The 20127-nt window shown below is 41.2% G+C and overlaps 1 protein-coding gene across 6 annotated transcripts in view; it reads right to left on the bottom strand.

The window, feature by feature from the left end:
- Positions 1 to 20127, bottom strand: part of CADM1 (cell adhesion molecule 1) — a 285124-nt gene that overhangs the window by 27673 nt on the left and 237324 nt on the right. For 2 of the 6 annotated variants that reach the window (XM_037882219.2, XM_037882217.2), the window contains exons 8-9: positions 16165 to 16230; positions 229 to 261 (exon numbers count right to left, since the gene is read on the bottom strand). The exons of 1 other annotated variant lie outside the window; for it this stretch is intronic. In XM_037882219.2, coding sequence (XP_037738147.1) covers positions 229 to 261; positions 16165 to 16230 — 99 coding nt within the window. The remainder of the gene's footprint in view (positions 1 to 228; positions 262 to 16164; positions 16231 to 20127) is intronic. 3 more of the 6 variants (XM_037882220.2, XM_037882221.2, XM_043533905.1) reach the window with 2 other exon arrangements.

Consider the following 20127-nt stretch of genomic DNA (forward strand, 5'->3'; position numbering starts at 1 on the left):
ATTGCTGCTAGTCTAGGACTGTAACAATTGGTGGTTAAACTCAACAGAAATGACAAGACTAGACGTCCTTTCAAGCCTTAAAAATTATGTTATATTTATGAGATCAGTTCACTTGAAACATGATTTCCCTTGAAGACTACATTCCCCCTCCTCTCCCTTCTTCCCCCCAAGCTTGCCTTGCCACTCAGCAGTGCTGAGAAAGTAGATAAACAGGAATGTGATACCAACCGTGAACTGCCGGTTCTGTCGTCGCCGTTGTGTCTACACACGGGAACAGAGGATTGGAGGAAGGGAAGAAACAGGAGGAACAGCATGCAAAAAAAGGGAAAATGGAAAAAAATGGAACAGATAATATATGAGCAAGCTTTCAAAGACCATTGCGTGACAAGCAATAATAAAATGAAAGGCAAAAAGCATCTGAAGTGAGTTGCACTGTTTAAAGGACATGCCTTGAATTCAAAAGCTGTGAGCCTGAGGAAAACAGTAAATTCTTTGTTTTTCTGGAGTCTTGCCAGGACGATATTTACTGGTGGTCAAGAGCTAAGGGGAACATGAAATGTGGGGAACACCACCAGTGTCAACTCTTTGGTTAAGTACTTACAAAACACAGATGCTCAAAACTACGACAGAGACCTTAAGCCTAGAAATGGTTTCATACATTCAAACATTGCCTTCACTAAAATCTTCCCCTCCAGCCTGTTCACCTGAGGTCCTTCATTACCAATCAGAAGTCAATCAACCAGCCTCAAGTTTCCCCTCCTCCAGCTGGATGCCAAGAAACCTACAAGTGCTATAATGCATGGTTTAATTTCAGCATCCAGCTCATTTTAGGGTTGATCAGGAGCAACAGGGAGATGATGAGGACTAGCACACTGTTTTCACAGACCACATTCACTCAAACATACTAAATCTGTGGGTGGCCTTTTTGCTTGGTTCTAATGAATCATGAACCAATGAGACACTCACTTGATTGAAAAGTACAAGTCTTCACAGAATACTGGGAAGGCAAGTGGAGATTACCAATTCCTCTGCTGAGAAAGACTGCCTGATCTCTGATCCTTTTTTAGTCTTTTCTGCTAAGCTCTGATGAAAGCATTTATTTTTCAGGAGGCTGAGTGTCACATGTTACAAGTTAAATATATAGCATTGTTTTCATCTAGCCTTGAATATATTGGTTTAGAAAAGTTGCTTCACATCAAACTGCAAAGCTTTGTTAAAGGCCTTTGAAATATTTTTGGAGTTGCTGCTTTGCAATCTAAATCACATTCTGTCAGAGAAGAGGAGCAGTGCTGAACATATAGACAGTTTATAAAGACTAACCTGTATTTTGGATGGACTTCCTACCACCTCAGCTCTGAGTGTCCTGGCAACTAGATTATCTTCCCAAAAATTCCCTATCCTACTGGGTCTATTTACATTTCAGCAACACTGTAAATGGAAAATCTACCTCCATTTGTTGACTTACACCTGGTTCTACTTTCACTCCCATTACTATGCTGAATGGGTCAGAAAATTGTTACTACATGCATTTGTTGGTTGCATGCTATAATAGGCTGGTTATTCAGAATGTATTTGTAAATTGTCAATACTTACAAAAATATCCTCAAACTCTCAGTAAAGTACAGATGTGGTCATTCACATCAGAAAGGGGCTTCAAAGGACTACATTTGGACTACAAAGGCAATGTTTAAATGAATAAAAGCATATGTTAAAGTGCAGAGCAGCACTCTAAAACATGTAATTTCTGTAAACTAGCCAGGAAGTTTAGTTTTATAATTACAGTACACAATTTCACATAGGCGTTCTCCCTCAATTAACATGCTCTCCTCAGAACCATAGGAACTGCAGTCTTTCCACATTCAGAATAAGCAACAGGAAGCATGAAGGGCTATTCCTTTGTAATTTAGCTAAGGACAGTCTATGTTTCAATTTCTGGACCATCAGTGAAGACGAGAATCACATAAGGAGTACACAATACTTACAGATTCAAAGTCTGCACGCTTTATATATCAAAGCAAAAAAAAAAAGCACAATTTAACAAACTCTACACCAAGATTTGCATGACAGATTATCAAGCCATCATTAATCTGTTCCCACTGCCAACATATACTGTTCTTATCTTGGCAATCAAATCTAACATGTACTTAATATGCTAGCACTTGTTCTCATGCTGAGAACTTTGGTGAAGGCAGCATGGAAGCCTTCCAAAACAAAAATGAGAACAAGAGTGGGCCTTTATTTTTTTGGAAGCAGCATTGCGATAATGCTTCATTTTAAACAAGCAAATGGTGAAGGGGAAAATGGAGGTGGGGGTAGGGAGCGTTGTTTAGAAAGAATTACAAAACTGTCAACTCTTGAGATACCATCTTGGCATCTACAAACAGTCTCAATTTACTGTCTTCCTGAAATAAAAAAAGTTATGTCAGCATTACGATTGAATAAAACTGTGCTAGAAGCAACCTTGTACTCATTTGCTGGAAAAGATATTAGTCAAGAAACAGTGTGAACTGGACAGTGCATCTCGCTTCCTCTTCTGGGGACAGAGACCAACAGCTTACAAAAATAAAGTTCTCAAGCAGTTTATAAGCGAGAACAAATATCCAAGTCAAACAACATGTTTGCTGCAGCTGGAATGGTAAAGTTATGATTAGCAAATGAATTGGATGATTACAGCAGGAAACAGACCAGTTAAAGTTTTAGAATGCGCTTTCTGGAGGTCCTTCTCAATTCCACCATCTTCTTTCAGAACAAGGATTTTATACATAGAATGTACGTACAATGCTGCACTGCAGAGCAATGATCTCATGTTCAGAGGTTTAAAACAACATACACTTAAAGCAGATTATTTTGCATTATGAGAGAGAGAAAATTAGCCTTTTGCTATGCTCCTTTGGTAGGAGTCTAATGAGTATATGCAAAATGGTGTATAAATCACTCTCAAGAACACGACTGTTCTGCTTGGTGTAAGAGAAGAAATATAGCAGTAACAGGAAAGACTGTGCAGGCTGCTAGTGCTAGAATATCTTATGATTTTACCACGGGTTGACTAGTTTTTAAAAATAGTCCTCTGGATTTTAGCATGGTTACCCACTTTTAGTTTTATTTCATACTGAGGATAACCATGTCACCCCACTGATTAACTCTATGGTCCAAAGTCTGGAGGGAGAAATCATATTTTCTCCTATCGAGCCGAAGGGAAGGTGTGTGTTATTGTTTCTAGTTTAAAGGTCCAGTGAAGTCAAGGAGTGAGTCTTCAATGACTTCAGCAGGCATTCGATCAGGTCCCCTAATGATGGGTGATAGAATTTTATGAAAATGAAATTTATCCCATGGTGCCGACATTGGATGTTTTCTATTCTGAGGTGAGTACAGAGGATAGAAAGAAGAAGATAACAAAATATTGAGGTGGAGTAAAAGCACTGTTAACCTCAAGGTAAAACAAAGGATAGGATTTTAATTAGTAAGGCTCAGCTAAAATTGTTTTATGTGGGATAGTAAAAACAATCCAATGGCCTTTCCAGTTCCACACATCCATAATCATACAATGTTCACTAGATCAGTGGTTCTCAACCAGGGGTACTCAGAGGTCTTTCAGGGGGTACATCAACTCATCTAGATATTTGCCTAGTTTTACAACAGACTACATAAAAAACCCTAGCAAAGTCAGTACACACTAAAATTTCATTCAGACAATGACTTGTTTATACTGCTCTGTATACTATACACTGAAATGTAAGTACAATATTCATATTCCAGTCTATTTATTTTATAATTATTTGGTAAAAATGAGAAAGTCAGCACTTTTTCAGTAATAGTGTGCTGTGACACTTTTGTATTTTTACGTCTGATTTTGTAAGCAAGTAGTTTTTAAGTGAAGTGGAACTTGGGGTATACAAGACAAATCAGATTCCTGAAAGGGGTACAGTAGCCTGGAAAGAGACACTGCACTAGATGACTGTTTTATGAGTATCATCAAACATGGTATCCCAGAAAGGAATTTTTCTGCTGATATAAAGTTGCATATTTCACTTAACGTTGACTTCCTTTTAGTATTTGTGATAGGACTCACTCAGTTTACTGTGGACAGGTCTTGAATGAATTAACCCCTCTAATACACATTATGCTGTGGTAGAATATGAAGGTATCTGCAAACCGGGAAGACACCGGCAACACTTAAGCCTTTAGACACCAGCCATTTAACTAAAATGCATTGCCTCAGAGGCAGCAGGGCAATATTTAGTTGAAACAGTGGCACAAGCGCTCTGCTGTGGCACATCCTAATTCTTTCATCTGGCTTCTCTCCAACTTAAAATTGTTCATTGAGCGTGACAGACTGAGGGCTTAAAGCTAATCCATAAATTAGTCTGTAGTCTTGGGCAGAATGAACACCATAAATGAAAATCTCAGGAACAAAATTAAATGCATAAACTTAAAATGCTTTTTCTATTTCCAATTGAACTGCAGTGTTACTATCTTATAAGAAGCTACAGATTCGCTGGGGCTTTTTAAAAACAAACCCCATACTAGAAATGCACAGAAGAGTAGCATCTAAAAGTGCACATAAGACTCAACTGCACCCATTTCACGTGCCAGTCTTTACTTTAAACCAAACTAAGCAGCACAAACACAATATAGTTCCTTTCTAGTTTATTTCCTTAATTAAAGTAAAAAAAGGAGCCATTAGGCTTTCTGATCAGACTCGCTGAAATCGTGTTGCATCTGCTTTTTTCAGATTACTTCACATTTAGAAGGCCAGGGCAAGCATGAGTTCCCTTGATGTTACCATTTTTACAGCAATGCCCTAAGTAATGAATGCTCTGTATTAAATGAAAAGAACATTATTTTCCGGTTTATTTCAAATCCACAGAAGATAGTAAAAGGAATACTGAAAAAATCTTCTATTAATTTCCACTGACCTAATGCCTAGCTTCATTTCATTTATGTTACACTTCAATTAAACTCAATGGTGGCAGGAGGGAGGATGGGGTGAATTCAAGCCTACATATAATGCAGAGCTGCAGCCATCCTTTATCTCTAAAGTCTTCCCAGAAGAATGATGAATGGATTCCATGTTTGATACTATAAGATCATTCTCTGTAAAATAATTCCAAGTTGGCTTCAAAGCTTCTGCAGAGGTGTGCAGCATTGCACCCCTGAGACAGCTTCATTTGGAGACCAGATGTTTCACAAAAAAAAAAAATCAGGATCTGCCAAGTAGCTTTGTGTAGTTGGGGGTGGGGGTGGAATTCTAGAACTGGTGCTGCAACTTGGTCTGGGATTTTTAACACTTATTCCAGAAAGCCCTACGATATGCACTCTCGCTTAGGCCCCAGCCTTGCGAAGAAAACTTCACGGAGCTCTGTGCAGATTCTCTTAAGTCAAAAGGGTTCCATACCTTTGCCTATGCTCCTCTCTTTGCAGGATAAGGGGCTTAGTAGCTACTATTTTAGAACAAGGACTCTTCCTATAGCATGCACAGATATTGGAAGCTACTAGATATACCAGTGGTCATGGAGAAGCCCTGTGAATTTTGAATTCAACAAAAATAGTAAGTAGATATTTAGACTATATCTTGGAGAAGTGGAATAAGCAGTTTTATAATTTTTCCATCAGTCCTCTTGCTTCAAAATAGACAACTTTTCTGCAGATGCACAATTAAGTAAAAATGATTGCTGCAGTGCTTTATTCATCACAAATGAGTAACACACACATCAAAGTGCTCTGGCTGTTATGGACAGAGCAGTGGGGTAAGACTGGCTTAGTTATTTCTTTGCAAGTATGTAGGTTATTCTCTCTTCCTCTTTCACTTTAATGTGGTCACATATTGGATGAAAATGTCAGAGGAGTATGATGTTAACGGTAAATTAACTTGACATTTTATCAGGGACACAGGGAAGCTTCTACAGAAACCAAGAACGGTACAATAAATAATTTGGGGAAAGGAATGACTAAGCGGTGTAAATCTCTGCACCGGCTTGTGAAGCATTGCGTGGCACCAAACACCTGGCTTTGTGTGTGTGTGTACACATTCCAAGTTTACAACAACAGAAGAGTACTGTGAGGCTCTTATTTTGAGATTAGTGTTTTCTGATGTTCAAATGTCAAGTTGTATACACTGCTGCATCTTTAAAGAAGCATTCAGGAAAGGAGACAAAACTGCTGCTGGGGTCATCTGTAGTTTGCCCAGCCCCGGTTGGAACTGATCACCATCATTCATTGTAGAAGTTCATGGGAAAGAAACAAGTTTTCCATTTATCCATTAAATTTCATCTGAACAACAGCACTGGCATCACAAAGTGTCATCTATAGTAACCGATTAGGCATGAAGCTTCCACATCCACTTGTACATATGTAGCCCCATTAATCCACATGGTCTTTGAACCTCCCACAAACCTATTGCTCAAAATACCTTTCAGCAAAGAATGCCTTTTACGGCATACTTCCCACCCATAATCTTTTTGGATTACTCCTGGAATAAATCCCAGGCAGCTGTAGTTCATCACACTAGCAGCTGAAATCAGGAGAAGGACAAACTTGTGGTGGGAATAAAATTATCATTTTATATGAGTTTTCTAGGATGTAAATTCCAATTTTAAAATGGGGCAACGTTTTTCTTAGCTAATGAATACAAGAGTTCCCATTTTTATATTCGAAACCTATGCAAAGATGGAAAAAAGTTTTTCCACTGACTTAGTTTTGGAGTCTAAGTTTAACCTGGCCTTCAGGAAGAGAGTTTTTTCAGACAGGAACCCAATGCTATTCAAAGGAATTCATCTGGCAGAGAAGGAAATCCTTGGAATTTTTAGGCACCAGCATTGTAGCTTTAGCCTAGACAATATTTAAGTGTGAAGTCATTCCCGGTTTGGCAGCACCTACCTTGTATTTATTTATCTATTATAAAGACAGTCAAGTTGTTTAGTCCCCATATTTAAAATTTCACAAAATGGAATACTAATAAAACATTAACATTTAAGTGAAAAATGTATGAAAAATACTTAATTTCTACTTCAACAACCTCCTCCAGTGTTTGCAATCTAAACAGTGGAACATTTACATAAGATTTAGAAGTAGATTAATAATTTTACTTTCTAATGTTTAAACTTAAAAGCAGCAGAAAAACTGAAAAGTTCATTCTATTTTTACCATTTGGTTTTAACCATTTATGGCAGTGTTTCTCAAACTTCATTGCACTGTGACCCTCTTCTGACAACAAAAATTACTACACGACCCCAAGGGGGGGGGGGGCGAAGCCGAAGGGCTTCAGCCCCAGGTGGGGAGCCTGCAACCTGAGCCCCAGCAACTCTAACGCCAGCCCTCACAACCCCATAAGAACGGAGTCGTGACCCACTTTGGGGTCCCAACCCACAGTTTGAGAACCGCTGATCTATGGTATCACCAATAAAGATGTGTTTATTTTTAAACCTTCCAGCATCCCTTTATCTTAAAGAAATGTTTTAATACATTTAAAAAGACTTCACAATTATTTTAAAGGCAAGTCATTTGATGATGAAACCTGCCAATCCAGGATCAGGATGTGATGAGTTGCTGAGGAGCCTTGACATTGCTCCAAGATTCCACTTGAGTCTCTGTGCACGTTATAAAGGAACATCCATGAGATATATGCTCAAACATGTAATCTGCAACACTAGGGATTCCCTAGAAGTATGCTAAGTACATCCCACGTTCCATTAAAACTGCTTCTATGTTACACGCAAGTGTCAACAGCAGAGGAGGAAACAAACATGACTGTGCAGTTACACAATTAATTGTTTTATGTGCCGAGGTGGAAGAAAATTAGCCCTACAGAGGGTAAAAAATTCTTTAAAAGGCAGACCATTTTTTATACTCCATTATGCCCAAAGAGAAGGATTTAAAAAACAAAAGAACTTTTATCTCCCAGGATATAACAGCTGTCCAAAAAAAAGTATTTCAAGTGAGCACTCCAGTGCCAATTTAAATTATGCAGTTTGCTCTGCCATATCATATCGTACATCTTAATGAACAAATGTCCACGAGAACAATTTGAAATGATAAAAAAGGATCTGCCAGTGATAACAGCTGAAATGCTAAAGGATGGTCAGAAAATCAGTGTAGATACTGAAATTATCAAACCATCATGTGATAAATCGGAAGTAGCAAAGCAGCAGAGACAAAGCAAAAGGTTGTGCTCTTTTGGACGCTCCATGACTCCCCCACAGCACTACAGAACGGCTTTCAGAGGTCAGCTCGACAGATCAGGTCAAGTCCATGCCAGCAGCCTTCAGTCACCTCAGGAGTGAGAGTGAGACACTTATGCTCAGGAAGCGGACTGACTGGACAACGAAGGCATGCCAAGTCTTGCCTTAGGTTGTCATCTAGGGCTGGCAAGGGGGCAGCACTGAACAGGGATTGTTAATAGGCTGGGGAGGAATTTTGTACAGAACAGGGGCCATATTTTGTAACAAAAATATATTGTCTGTTATAGCGACGCAAGCTCTCTGGTGTAGACAGCATGCCTTCCTGTAATGGCTGTACAGCACCGCCTAGTACATTTGGCTTTATATGAATAATCAAAATGGGTGTTTGCCACTGGAGACGATGGCTGAAGAACCTACTGAACCTGCCCAAGCACAAATGGGCCCACCCACGCCCGTTCTTATTTACGGTAGAAAAAGTGAGCCCTCAAAGCATCTTCAGCACCTGAATCAGGAAGCATACTCTACATTGGAGGGGGCATCTGGTAAGGAGTCCAGTTTAAATGCAGAGAACAGGTGCTTTGCAAATGAAAACTCTCTCGAACACAGCTCATTTTTCTTATGAAGACGGGGTCTTGGCAGAACCGCCCTCAGCTTCCATGTGATGCCAGCTGAGTGTGCCCCCAGCTTGTGCAGGGAATGAAGGGAGAGAAGGTGAAGTATAATTGAGATAAAATCTCCCCCGATTTGAGGAATCCCATTTAAAAATGCTTATAATTGGTTTGGGTGGAAGACTAAGCGTGAAAAAAAGGAACACTACCACCTCTGAACCAAGTCAATCACCAGAATTCAGACTATATGCCAGGGGTGGCCAAAACGCGGCTTGAGAGTCGCATGTGGCTCTTTTACAGTTAAAGTGCGGCTCGTGGAGTCTCCCACATCTCCCCCTGCGAAACAGACTGGGATGGTGGGGCTACGGGCTTCTGCCATGCGGGGAGGAGAGTCTCGGGGCTTCAGCCCCAAGGGAGTTGCCTGCTGGGGATTGGGGCTTCAGCAGGAGTGGGGTTGAAGCTGAGCCCTGGCAGATGCGCTTTGCAGGGCTGAGGCCCCGAGTCCCGGCAGACACGCCCTGGCTCTCAAACTTCTGAAGATTATCGTATGTGGCTTGGAGGGTCAGTAAGTTTGGCCACCCCTGCTATATGAGAACAGTTCAGTATTTTGGAGGCAATAAAATTAGAAGTTATGTATTGTCCCTTGAGGCTTTTAAGTAGTATTTCTATACTACTGCTGTACATAATTCTTGCAATGATGCTAGTTTGTAAATGGATTTCAGTTGCAAAACTCATTACTAGAAAGAAGGGAAGATAAACTTCAGTATAAAACTGCAGGAACTTACTCATTGGTGTTTGGCTGCTGAAGCTCTAAGGTTAACAGGGTCTGCAATGAACTAAACAATGCAGGGGAAGAGTGGAAATTAATTTTTATATCCATTTGTCAGACTTGGGTTTCCAGTTAAATTTAGTAGACTGTCTAGTCTCTGTAGAAATGGAGATTGCAAATGTTCAGTTCCATAACCTTTAATCTATCTGGAGAGAGGAGCAAATGTTAAATTCCAGGAGTGCAGATACTGAGCCTTCAGGATAAGATAAATACATAGATAGCTGCTTGCTAAGACACACTAACTCTGCAAGATCACATCCATCAAAGAGAGGGATTTGACAAAGTTGTTCCAGTAGCAACTTCAGTTTGACAACACCTCAGTGCTAGCTTGTTCATTAGCACAAAGGCATTCTGTGCTGAGAGAAAATATACAACTCCTGGTTCAGGAGGTTAAAGTACATCTGTAAGGTGGCCTCAAATCTCAAGCGGAGAGGCCAGCAACTGAATGAGACAAACAGAAAGTCCACACTGAAACCAAGGAATTTGGCACAATTGACCTATTTCTGCCCTCATTAGAGTCAATGGAAAAGCTCCTAGTGATCTGGGTAAGAGTAGAACAGAGTACAATGTCACTAACACAGTCTGGTCCCATGCACATTGGTCAAACCAACCAGATTAACTGCTGAGGGTTATGGCTAAGCATAAACTGCTTAAACATGTTTTTTAGCTCTGTTTTAGAAACCAGAGTACCTGGGGTCCTTTTCACACGGCTGCTAAACAGCAAAGGTTTGGCGTGGGGGCACCCCATTTGTGGCACAGACTGCAGAGTATGCATTTGCTTGATAGTCTAGTGGCGTATGTGACAATATACATATATACGTATACGTATGTCAGAAGCAACGGAGACTGAGCCTCGAGGCAAAGTCTGCTTAACTGGTGGATGAATAAGTATAAAACATTTAAAGCTAATCCAGGTAGAGACTTCAAATGAGGCCACGGTCAGAACAGTAATTATATATAATATTGGCCCCTCTTCTTACTCAATACATCTGCCCCCTGCCTATTTCATCCTGTGACTGGTTACTTTAGTGAAAAAAGTTTTTGTTTTTTTTTTAAATTTTTACCAGACGTTTAGCACTGCAAAACCAGTATAGCAAGGGTCAGAGGAAATGGCATTCTGGACCACCTCACATGGATTAACAGAATTCCTGTTGTAGGTTCCCTGTTACTGGCCATGATGCGTAGAAAGCAAGAGTCCACCTTGACCTTCCAGATCCCAGAGTGCTTTTGCTGGGCTAGCGATTAGAAAACTACCTTTTCACTTGTAAATGGAGTAATTTCAATCTGCAAGTCACTGAGACAAAACATGGAACCCAACTATGCACTTCTTATATAGTCACTTTCAAGAGTATAATTACACCTTAGAACAGCAGGACCACCACAGAAGTGACAGATTTGAACCTCCAGTCAAGGAAGCTGGTGCGTTTTGATGGAAGATCACCAAGGAAGAATAGGTTGGGGGCGGGGGGAATCTTAGAAGGTTTTCCCTTCCAACAGAGGAGGAGGATCACTTCTCCAGCAGTGAATAAATTCTCCTCAGAAGAGGGAACCCACCTCGTGACACTCACTAGATAGGTAAGGGGAGAGGGGATTCTACCACCAGGAACAGGCAAAAATGGGTGTTTGATCGCTGCAAGAATCATAAGATACCCATGACTTGCCCACTATAAGTGGCTGTCAGATCTCACCAGGCATGTGGATCTCTCTCAGAGTCTGAAGAAGATCTTACGATCTTGATGTGTCTGCGTCAACCACAAGTGAACTGTCAGAGAAATCCGGGGAGCTATATTTAGATTATTAGGATCATCATCAGGGCCCAAGGCCATTACAATAACTTTCCCTGAAATGCTCCAAGGGCAGGGTCAGCTGACAGGGAATGTTACATGGGATTAGGCAGATTACAGAGGAAAGACAGTAGGTAAACTTGAGAGAAGGGGTAGGCACAGTGATGAAGCCAGCTAGCACATCAGCGGTGCTATGTGCATTTTGAATAATGACTGACCCTGAAAACTGTGAAGACAGCCTGGATCACAGGGGCGGGGTGGCTGGTAGATTTCTGATCCAAGCAACTCTGTTGGGGAAGGACTAAGAATGTGTGCAGCTATAAAAGCCAACTCGTAAGAGCACAGATTGAATAGCGAGGGGTGCTGCAGCAGCCTCGGGATCAAAGCATGAATGGTGAATGCAGAACATCGAATAACCAGTGAGGCAACAAAATCTGTAAGCATCAGTAATAGGACCAAGCCACTAAACAACAATGTAGGGGACAATTTCCTGGTGCCAGGTGCTGGAGGTACCAACTAGGGGCGGAGCTCTTCTTGACCTGCTGCTCACAAACTGGGAAGAATTAGTAGGGGAAGCAAAAGTGGATGGGAACCTGGGAGGCAGTGACCATGAGATGGTCGAGTTCAGGATTCTGACATAGGGAAGAAAGGAGAGCAGCAGAATATGGACCCTGGACTTCAGAAAAGCAGACTCTGACTCCCTCAGGGAACTGATGGGCAAGATCCCCTGGGAGAATAACATGAGGGGGAAAGGAGTCCAGGACAGCTGGCTATATTTTAAAGAATCCTTATTGAGGTTACAGGGACAAACCATCCCGATGTGTAGAAAGAATAGTCCATATGGCAGCCGACCAGCTTGGCTTCACAGTGAAATCCTTGCTGATCTTAAACACAAAAAAGAAGCTTACAAGAAGTGGAAGATTGGACAAACGACCAGGAAAGAGTATAAAAATATTGCTCGGGCATGCAGGAGTGAAATCAGGAAGGCCAGATCATACCTGGAGTTGCAGCTAGCAAGAGATGTCAAGAGTAACAAGAAGGGTTTCTTCAGGTATGTTAGCAACAAGAAGAAAGTCAAGGGAAGCGTGGGCCCCTTACTGAATGAGGGAGGCAACCTAGTGACAGAGGATGTGGAAAAAGCTAATGTACTCAAAGCTTTTTTTGCCTCTGTCTTCACGAACAAGGTCAGCTCCCAGACTACTGCACTGGGCAGCACAACATGGGGAGGAGGTGACCATCCTCTGTGGAGAAAGAAGTGGTTTGGGACTATTTAGAAAAGCTGGACGAGCACAAGTCCATGGGGCCGGATGCGCTGCATCCGAGAGTGCTAAAGGAGTTGGCGGATGTGATTGCAGAGCCATTGGCCGTTATCTTTGAAAACTCATGGCGATCGGAGGAAGTCCCGGACGACTGGAAAAAGGCTAATGTAGTGCCCATCTTTAAAAAAGGGAAGAAGGAGGATCCTGGGAACTACAGGCCAGTCAGCCTCACCTCAGTCCCTGGAAAAATCATGGAGCAGGTCCTCAAGAAATCAATTCTGAAGCACTAGGAGGAGAGGAAGGTGACCAGGATCAGTCAGCATGGATTCACCAAGGGCAAGTCATGCCTGACTAATCTAATTGCCTTCTATGATGAGATAACTGGCTCTGTGGATGAGGGGAAAGCAGTGGACGTGTTGTTCCTTGACTTTAGCAGAGCTTTTGACAAGGTCTCCCACAGTATTCTTGCCAGCAAGTTAAAGAAGTATGGGCTGGATGAATGGACTATAAGGTGGATAGAAAGTTGGCTAAATTGTCGGGCTCAACGGGTAGTGATCAATGGCTCCATGTCTAGTTGGCAGCCGGTATCAAGTGGAGTGCTCCAAGGGTCGGTCCTCAGGCCAGTTTTGTTCAATATCTTCATAAATGATCTGGAGGATGGTGTGGATTGCACCCTCAGCAAGTTTGCAGATGACACTAAACTGGGAGGAGAGGTAGATACGCTGGAGGGTAGGGATAGGATACAGAGGGCCCTAGACAAATGAGAGGATTGGGCCAAAAGAAATCTGATGAGGTTCAACAAGGACAAGTGCAGAGTCCTGCACTTAGGATGGAAGAATTCCATGCACCGCTACAGACTAGGGACCAAATGGCTCGGCAGCAGTTCAGCAGAAAAGGAACTAGGGGTTACAGTGGACGAGAAGCTGGATATGAGTCAACGGTGTGCCCTTGTTGCCAAGAAGGCCAATGGTATTTTGGGATATATATGTAGCGGCATTGCCAGCAGATCGAGGGACGTGATTGTTCCCCTCTGTTCGACATTGGTGAGGCCTCATCTGGAGGACTGTGTCCAGTTTTGGGCCCCACGCTACAAGATGGATGTGGGAAAATTGGAAAATGTCCAGCGGAGGGCACCAAAAATGATTCGGGGACTGGAACGCACGACTTATGAGGAGAGGCTGAGGGAACTGGGATTGTTTAGTCTGCGGAAGAGAAGAATGAGGGGGGATTTGATAACTGCTTTCAACTACCTGAAAGGGAGTTCCAAAGAGGATGGATCTAGACTGTTCTCAGTGGTGGCAGATGACAGAACAAGAAGTAATGGTCTCAAGTTGCAGTGGGGGAGGTTTAGGTTGGATATTAGGAAAAACTTTTTCATTAGGAGGGTGGTGAAACACTGGAATGCGTTACCTAGGGAGGTGGTGGAATCTCCTTCCTTAGAAGTTTTTAAGGTCAGGCTTGACAAAGCCCTGGCTGGGATGATTTAGTTGGGGATCGGTCCTAGTTTGAGCAGGGGGTTGGACTAGATGACCTCCTGAGGTCCCTTCCAACCCTGATATTCTATGATTCTATGAATGGATATAATATAATCAAGTTCAACATCAGTTAAGAGGGACTCATACCAAGAGCCAGTGATATTTAGTTTCCAGAAGAGTGACTTATTTAAAAATAATAATTAACAAACAAACAATAAAAAAGTGAGGAAGCTAGGAGTACCCAAAAGGAGAAATTGGAGAACTCTGTCGAATCAGCATGGAGGTTGCCTAAGATGCCTTATTATAGTCTTGGATGGTAGCAACGATCGAAGCATTTGAGCTACAAACCACATGTAACTTATTATTCGAAACAGCTACGATGTTGAGTGTGGAAGGGTAGCTTCGCAGAGTATCCATCTATACAAAATGAGCCCCAAAATGACATGCTAGCAATACTGATTTCACTTCCAGTGCAAAGAGATGAGAAAATCATTAGTATTACATTATATTCATGTCGTGCATTGTAATAGGGCCAAAGCAGCTTGATTCCTGTAAGGGTAAGTTAACTGTAAATGGTTACAATGGCTCTTTGAAAGCATTAACAGAACAGTGTATAAAGAACCACCAAGTTACAGCATTCCTTTAGACCAAGAGACATTTGATAAGAAGTCTCCCCACAAAAGGCTCTGAAGGAAACTTTGACACAATGAGGTGAGAGGTTAAGACATATTATGGAATAAAAAGTCATTAAAAGATAAAAACTGTAATAAATAGTCAAGTCTCAAGATGGGAAAAAGTTAATACCGGCATGTTCCGAAGTTCATTAGTAAGGAGGTAGACAGTGGACCTGGAAGGAGGAAGACAGTGACATGGCAAAATCTGGACAACGCAATGACAGATGAAATACACTGGGACAAGAGCATGTTAAGGCACGTTGGAAGGAAGGTTTAAAATTAATTGTCTACACCCATGAGTTCTGATTTAGCTGTAAAAATCACATGGGAGCAGGGGTAGGAATGTAGGATAGTTAAAGTCGGCTAAGGCACAATGGTAGTCACAAATATAAATAAAACGTTATGCTGCTTTATGAAGGGGAAGGAGTATAATACCGGAAATGTTATGCCCCTGGACAATTGATGGTACATTCTTATCTTTAGTATTGTGGTCACTTTATCACCTCTATCTCAAGAAAAAAAATATAGCTGAAATAAAACATCCAGGAAAGGGCAATGAAAATGAGCAGAGTATTGTAGCTGAGCAGGGAAAAATCTGAAAAACCTCCCTTTTGAGAAGTGACTGGGAAGACAGATGTAGTTACTGTGAAGAGGAGCTTTAGGTGAGATGATGGATGGATGGATGTAAAATAATGAGTGGTGTATTATGGACAGTTGGATGTTCCTATTTACCTGGTCTCAGAATACAGGAAAATAGGAATTCAAAATTAAAAGGCAACTTAAAAAAAGGTGAACGAAATATTCTTTTTAATATTAGAATAATATGCATAATTGACTGGTGGGCTCATATACAAGAGCTAGGTGGTGTTGTTATTGTTGCAGGATATTGAGGTAGATAGCTTGTTTTGTTAAGTTTCAGAACTAGATGAAACATTATGAATAAGTATAGGACTTGTAATCACGCCAGTTGGACAAAGTTACAAACAAACTTCACGCTTCCGGGCATAAATAGCTCAGAAATTGATATCGACTGGGATGAGCAAGATATTTAACACCCGCTCCCCGTGTTAGATGTACTATAGGGGTGTTTATACCTTCATTTGAAGTATCCAATATTAGCCAGCAGTCCTGGACTAAACGGACTGTCAGTCATGTCTGACATGTCAGTTTCCATGTTCCTAGAACATCTGCAGTAAGGACTGTCCAACTTCCTGAGATGATAAACACACCAGTACATGAATTGTATATTATGAAAAATAAATATTTTTTTTTGGTTTTTTCCCCCCCAGGCTTCTGTTTATAGACATAAAAGACAATACACATTCAGGACATTTCCAATGGTTATGAAGGTACCATACCTGTGATGGTGGTAGGGGTGGTGGTGGTGGTGGTTGTTGTGGGAGGAGGGATAGTTGTGGGGGGATCTGGATAAAAAAATAAAAAGGAAAATAAAAAGGCAAATTAAGAAAAACAAGCAGAACACAACAATGATCAACAATGATAAGAGAGAAACAAGGACACTGAAAAGCAGCATGGCTGTTTGATGTCTTTATTCCCCTAAAAGCAGGGGGCAAATTTCCCACCTGGCTTTAAAGACAGAGAGCCAGAACCCAGCTGCTGTAAAGTGGTATAGCTGCGTTGATTGCAACGGAGCTACACACAGACTTATGCCAGCAGAAGGACTCTGGCCTGAAATTTCTCTCTTGTTCTGTCATTTATAAATGCTAAAAAAAAATAAAAACCTATCACAAATTAGTCATTGATGGGGGATAGAGATGGAATGGGAGAACTATAAGAAAAACAAACCACAAACTTCCTATGACAAGGAGGACAATTTGCTATGTACAAAGACAGACAATGGTGCTGTGTCATTTTTCCTACGTTTACATTTGAAAATTCTGATGGGGAAGGGGGGAGTTCCTGCTGCGCTTAACAGACTAAATATCCACAGCAGATTGAGTCTCTCATTTGCTTTTTCCAGAACTGTTAACTTCATTATTTTTCCTCCATCGATACATCTCCACAGGATGTAAAACTACTTCTAAGCTAGTAATAAATACAAAGAAATGAGAATGTCACTATTAAATATCAAGTTCGAAGCATGCAAGATTTTACTGAGACTTTTTTTTAAAATAAAGTCAATATCTTTATCAATATTTTAATGCTGCCCTAGCTTTTGTTAATATCACATCCTGGATGGAAAAAAACAAAAAACTAGAAGAGATTTTTTTTCTTTACAAAGAATTTATAAAAGATACTTGGCCTGTTAAAGCCACCAAACAGTGCTAGGCTATACAGTATAAAATATTTATACCATATAGAGTACTATATCTTCACAAAAGTTACTTGGGGAAGGAGGAAAGATGAGAAAAGATGTGAAAGAAAAAATTATATGTATATCAATGCCCCAAAATGATCAAACTGAATGTGTTAAGTAGTCAGCAAGACTTTGAACTAAGGAATCATTCTGCAATAATAGAGCATGAAACGGTTCATAGGCTTTTGATTTTAAATTTTATCTAAAGCATGTCAACTTTTCATCACTGACACATCTGCTACTCTTTTATCTCCAACTGAGCTCTCAAATTCTCTAATTAATACATCCAAACTTTAATTATATGCTGCACCTTTATTGTGTTCAGTACAACTTCCTGAAAGTTAAGAAACATTACCTTGGAGTTCGCTTCATTGTGAAGTCAGCTAAAGGAAAATGATCATTCATGAAGAATGTTTTTAAACATTTTTTCCTTCTCCTGCAGCTGCAGTATCTGGGTCCATTTCTTTATTAGACAACTTCTTCATAATCCACCTAACTTGGGATAGGCTGATAAGGTACTACACTGATGTTTCTTTATTACCAGTGGAGACAGAGCAAAGCATGAGAAGAAAATCACCAACCTTTGTCACTGAGGATGAAAAACTGAATTTTGTATTTCACTATCTCTACCAGGGGAAACTGCTACTGACAGTTTCGTCCCTACTGATTGCGGGAGATGATTGTCTAGTCTCATGTGCTAATCACACTAGAGATTTCTAGGAAAAGTCTTTGGTCACTCCCAGTGTGAAATCAATTTTTAGGTAACAACATTTTCAGTTTGTATTATCTTGTATGTGATTAGACAGCCTTATAACACGTCAGCAGAATACAAGGGGGGTGTTAAGGACAGTTCCGCACCAATCACTTCGCAGGTTCTTGCTGCTAGCAGTCACTTTAGACTGCTTGCTATTTAAACATATGTGTATTTTAATTTTATAAGGAGATTAATCTTGATGAGGTGGAGTAGGGCTGACATGTCAGATGGTCACAGCTCTTCTGCACTCATCACACTCTATTGCACCAGATAACTATTAAGGGACTTGTTAAGACACTGAGTGATTTGACAGATTAATCACCCTATTTTCTTATTCTCTCTCTTAAGGTCAATTTGGTGCTGGTACAAAGTCCTGTATTGACAGCCCTGGAGAAAAAGTCCTACTTATCCATGGAACAGGTAGGGAGGCAAGCAGTAGGGAAACCTTTTAATGCATTTTGCACTAGGCTTGTAGATGCAACTTCCCTGGGTCAGTCTCCATGCTGAGAAAAAGATGCCCAATGTGGTGATGGCTTCTGAGGCATGAATGCTTTATTAAGAGGTGGACCCAGACTGTCGATGCATTTCCACATAGGACACAGCATAGTATTTGTATTCCTTAATGCTGAGTTGGGTTAGATTTGAACCCGTGCACTAGAGAAGGGAGCCAAGAGCAATCCACTCTCATAAGACCAACAGCTCTGAATTCCTGGGCTGCACATGCATGGCCTCAAGGGACTTCTTTATACAATCTAGCGTACTAAACTGGATTGGGACATTCCTGATTTGACACAATCTTGACATGACGGGATGTAGAAGTTACTTGACCATGGACCCCCAACAGACCATAAAAGCAGCTAATCATGCCTATATGGTGGTCATATGTACGAACTAAGGGCACAGGCTAAAAATCTTCGGAAATTTTTATTTCTCTTAAAATAATTTAATTGCAGTCTTTTCCTGTGAATTAGATGTGCCAATGAGAGGTATAGCACCGCCAGCCCTAAACTTCTTGTTCACACAACAGACACAGCAAAACCAGTGACAGTGTGTGCTAACATGAGCTCTGAAAATTTCACTCTTCGACCATGTCTAACATTCAGAAGGGAGTTCAGTTTCCAGAGCACATTGAATTCTTGGCCTGAAACTGCAAGAGATTCCAACTCAAGACATTCCAACTAGAGCTGTTTCTAAGGGAAGCCCACTAGGAACTGGACTGAGACCAGTTCATTTAATATCTGCTAAAGTTTGTTTTAAATTCTCCTTTACAGGACAAGTAGTATATGAAGCGACCCAAGGAATGGAAAGTCATTTCATTGTTGTTTTATTATATTGCATAGTTCTAGTTCATATGAACTCCTTAGTTATGATGTTTAGGACAATATACAGAACGTGTGATTGCACTGATGCAATAAACATGAGCCTTGTTTCACGTGTTCTCATGTTGTCATTTAGTACGGAGAGTTTATTCCTTCTAGGGCTGCAAGGTCATGTAGCTGTTGATCTAAGGAAAAAACACTGGTGTGAATGCATCCCCTACCTCACCAGACCCAGAGAAGAGAAATGACTCTGAAATATGGATGTGCCTCTTATGAAATAAACTTCCATTTTAAAAGTAGAAGCCCCTTTTTTTTGGCACTTAAGGGAAAAATATTGGAAATGTTCAGTATTTGTTTAATTCAGCCGTTTTCAAACTGTGGGTCAGGACCCCAAAGTGGGCGGTGACTCCATTTTAATGGGGTCGCCCGGGCTGGCATGAGACTTGCTGGGGCTGAAGCCCAGGCCCCACTGCCCAGAGCCAAGGCCGAAGCCTGAGGGCTTCAGCCCGGAGTGGTGAGGCTCAGGTTACAGGCCCCCAGTCTGGGGCTGAACCTGTGGGGCTCCTGCTTCAGCCCCACGCCCTGGGTGGTGGGACTCAGACTTTGGCCCCCCACGCTGGGCAGTGGGGCTCAGGCAGGCTCAAGCTTCAGTCCCCTCTCCTGGGGTTGTGTAGTAATTTTTCTTGTCAGAAGGGAGTTGCAAAGCAATGAAGTTTGAAAACCCCTGGTTTAATTATATCTTCAGATATACATTTCTACAGGGGCCTCCCTTTCTAAATGCTTAAAATATTGTACATGTAAAGCAACGCTTGTGTACGAAAGTCAGAAGGTGGGCACTCTAGCTGCCTGATCTGTGCCAACACAAAGGATTTTGTGCTGTATTGTTCCAGGCGGAGGGAATATGAAGTAAGTTTTAAACCAGAGCAAGCTT

Source organism: Chelonia mydas, chromosome 22 (genome assembly GCF_015237465.2).
Source record: "Chelonia mydas isolate rCheMyd1 chromosome 22, rCheMyd1.pri.v2, whole genome shotgun sequence".
In the NCBI taxonomy this organism is placed as follows: domain Eukaryota; kingdom Metazoa; phylum Chordata; order Testudines; family Cheloniidae; genus Chelonia; species Chelonia mydas.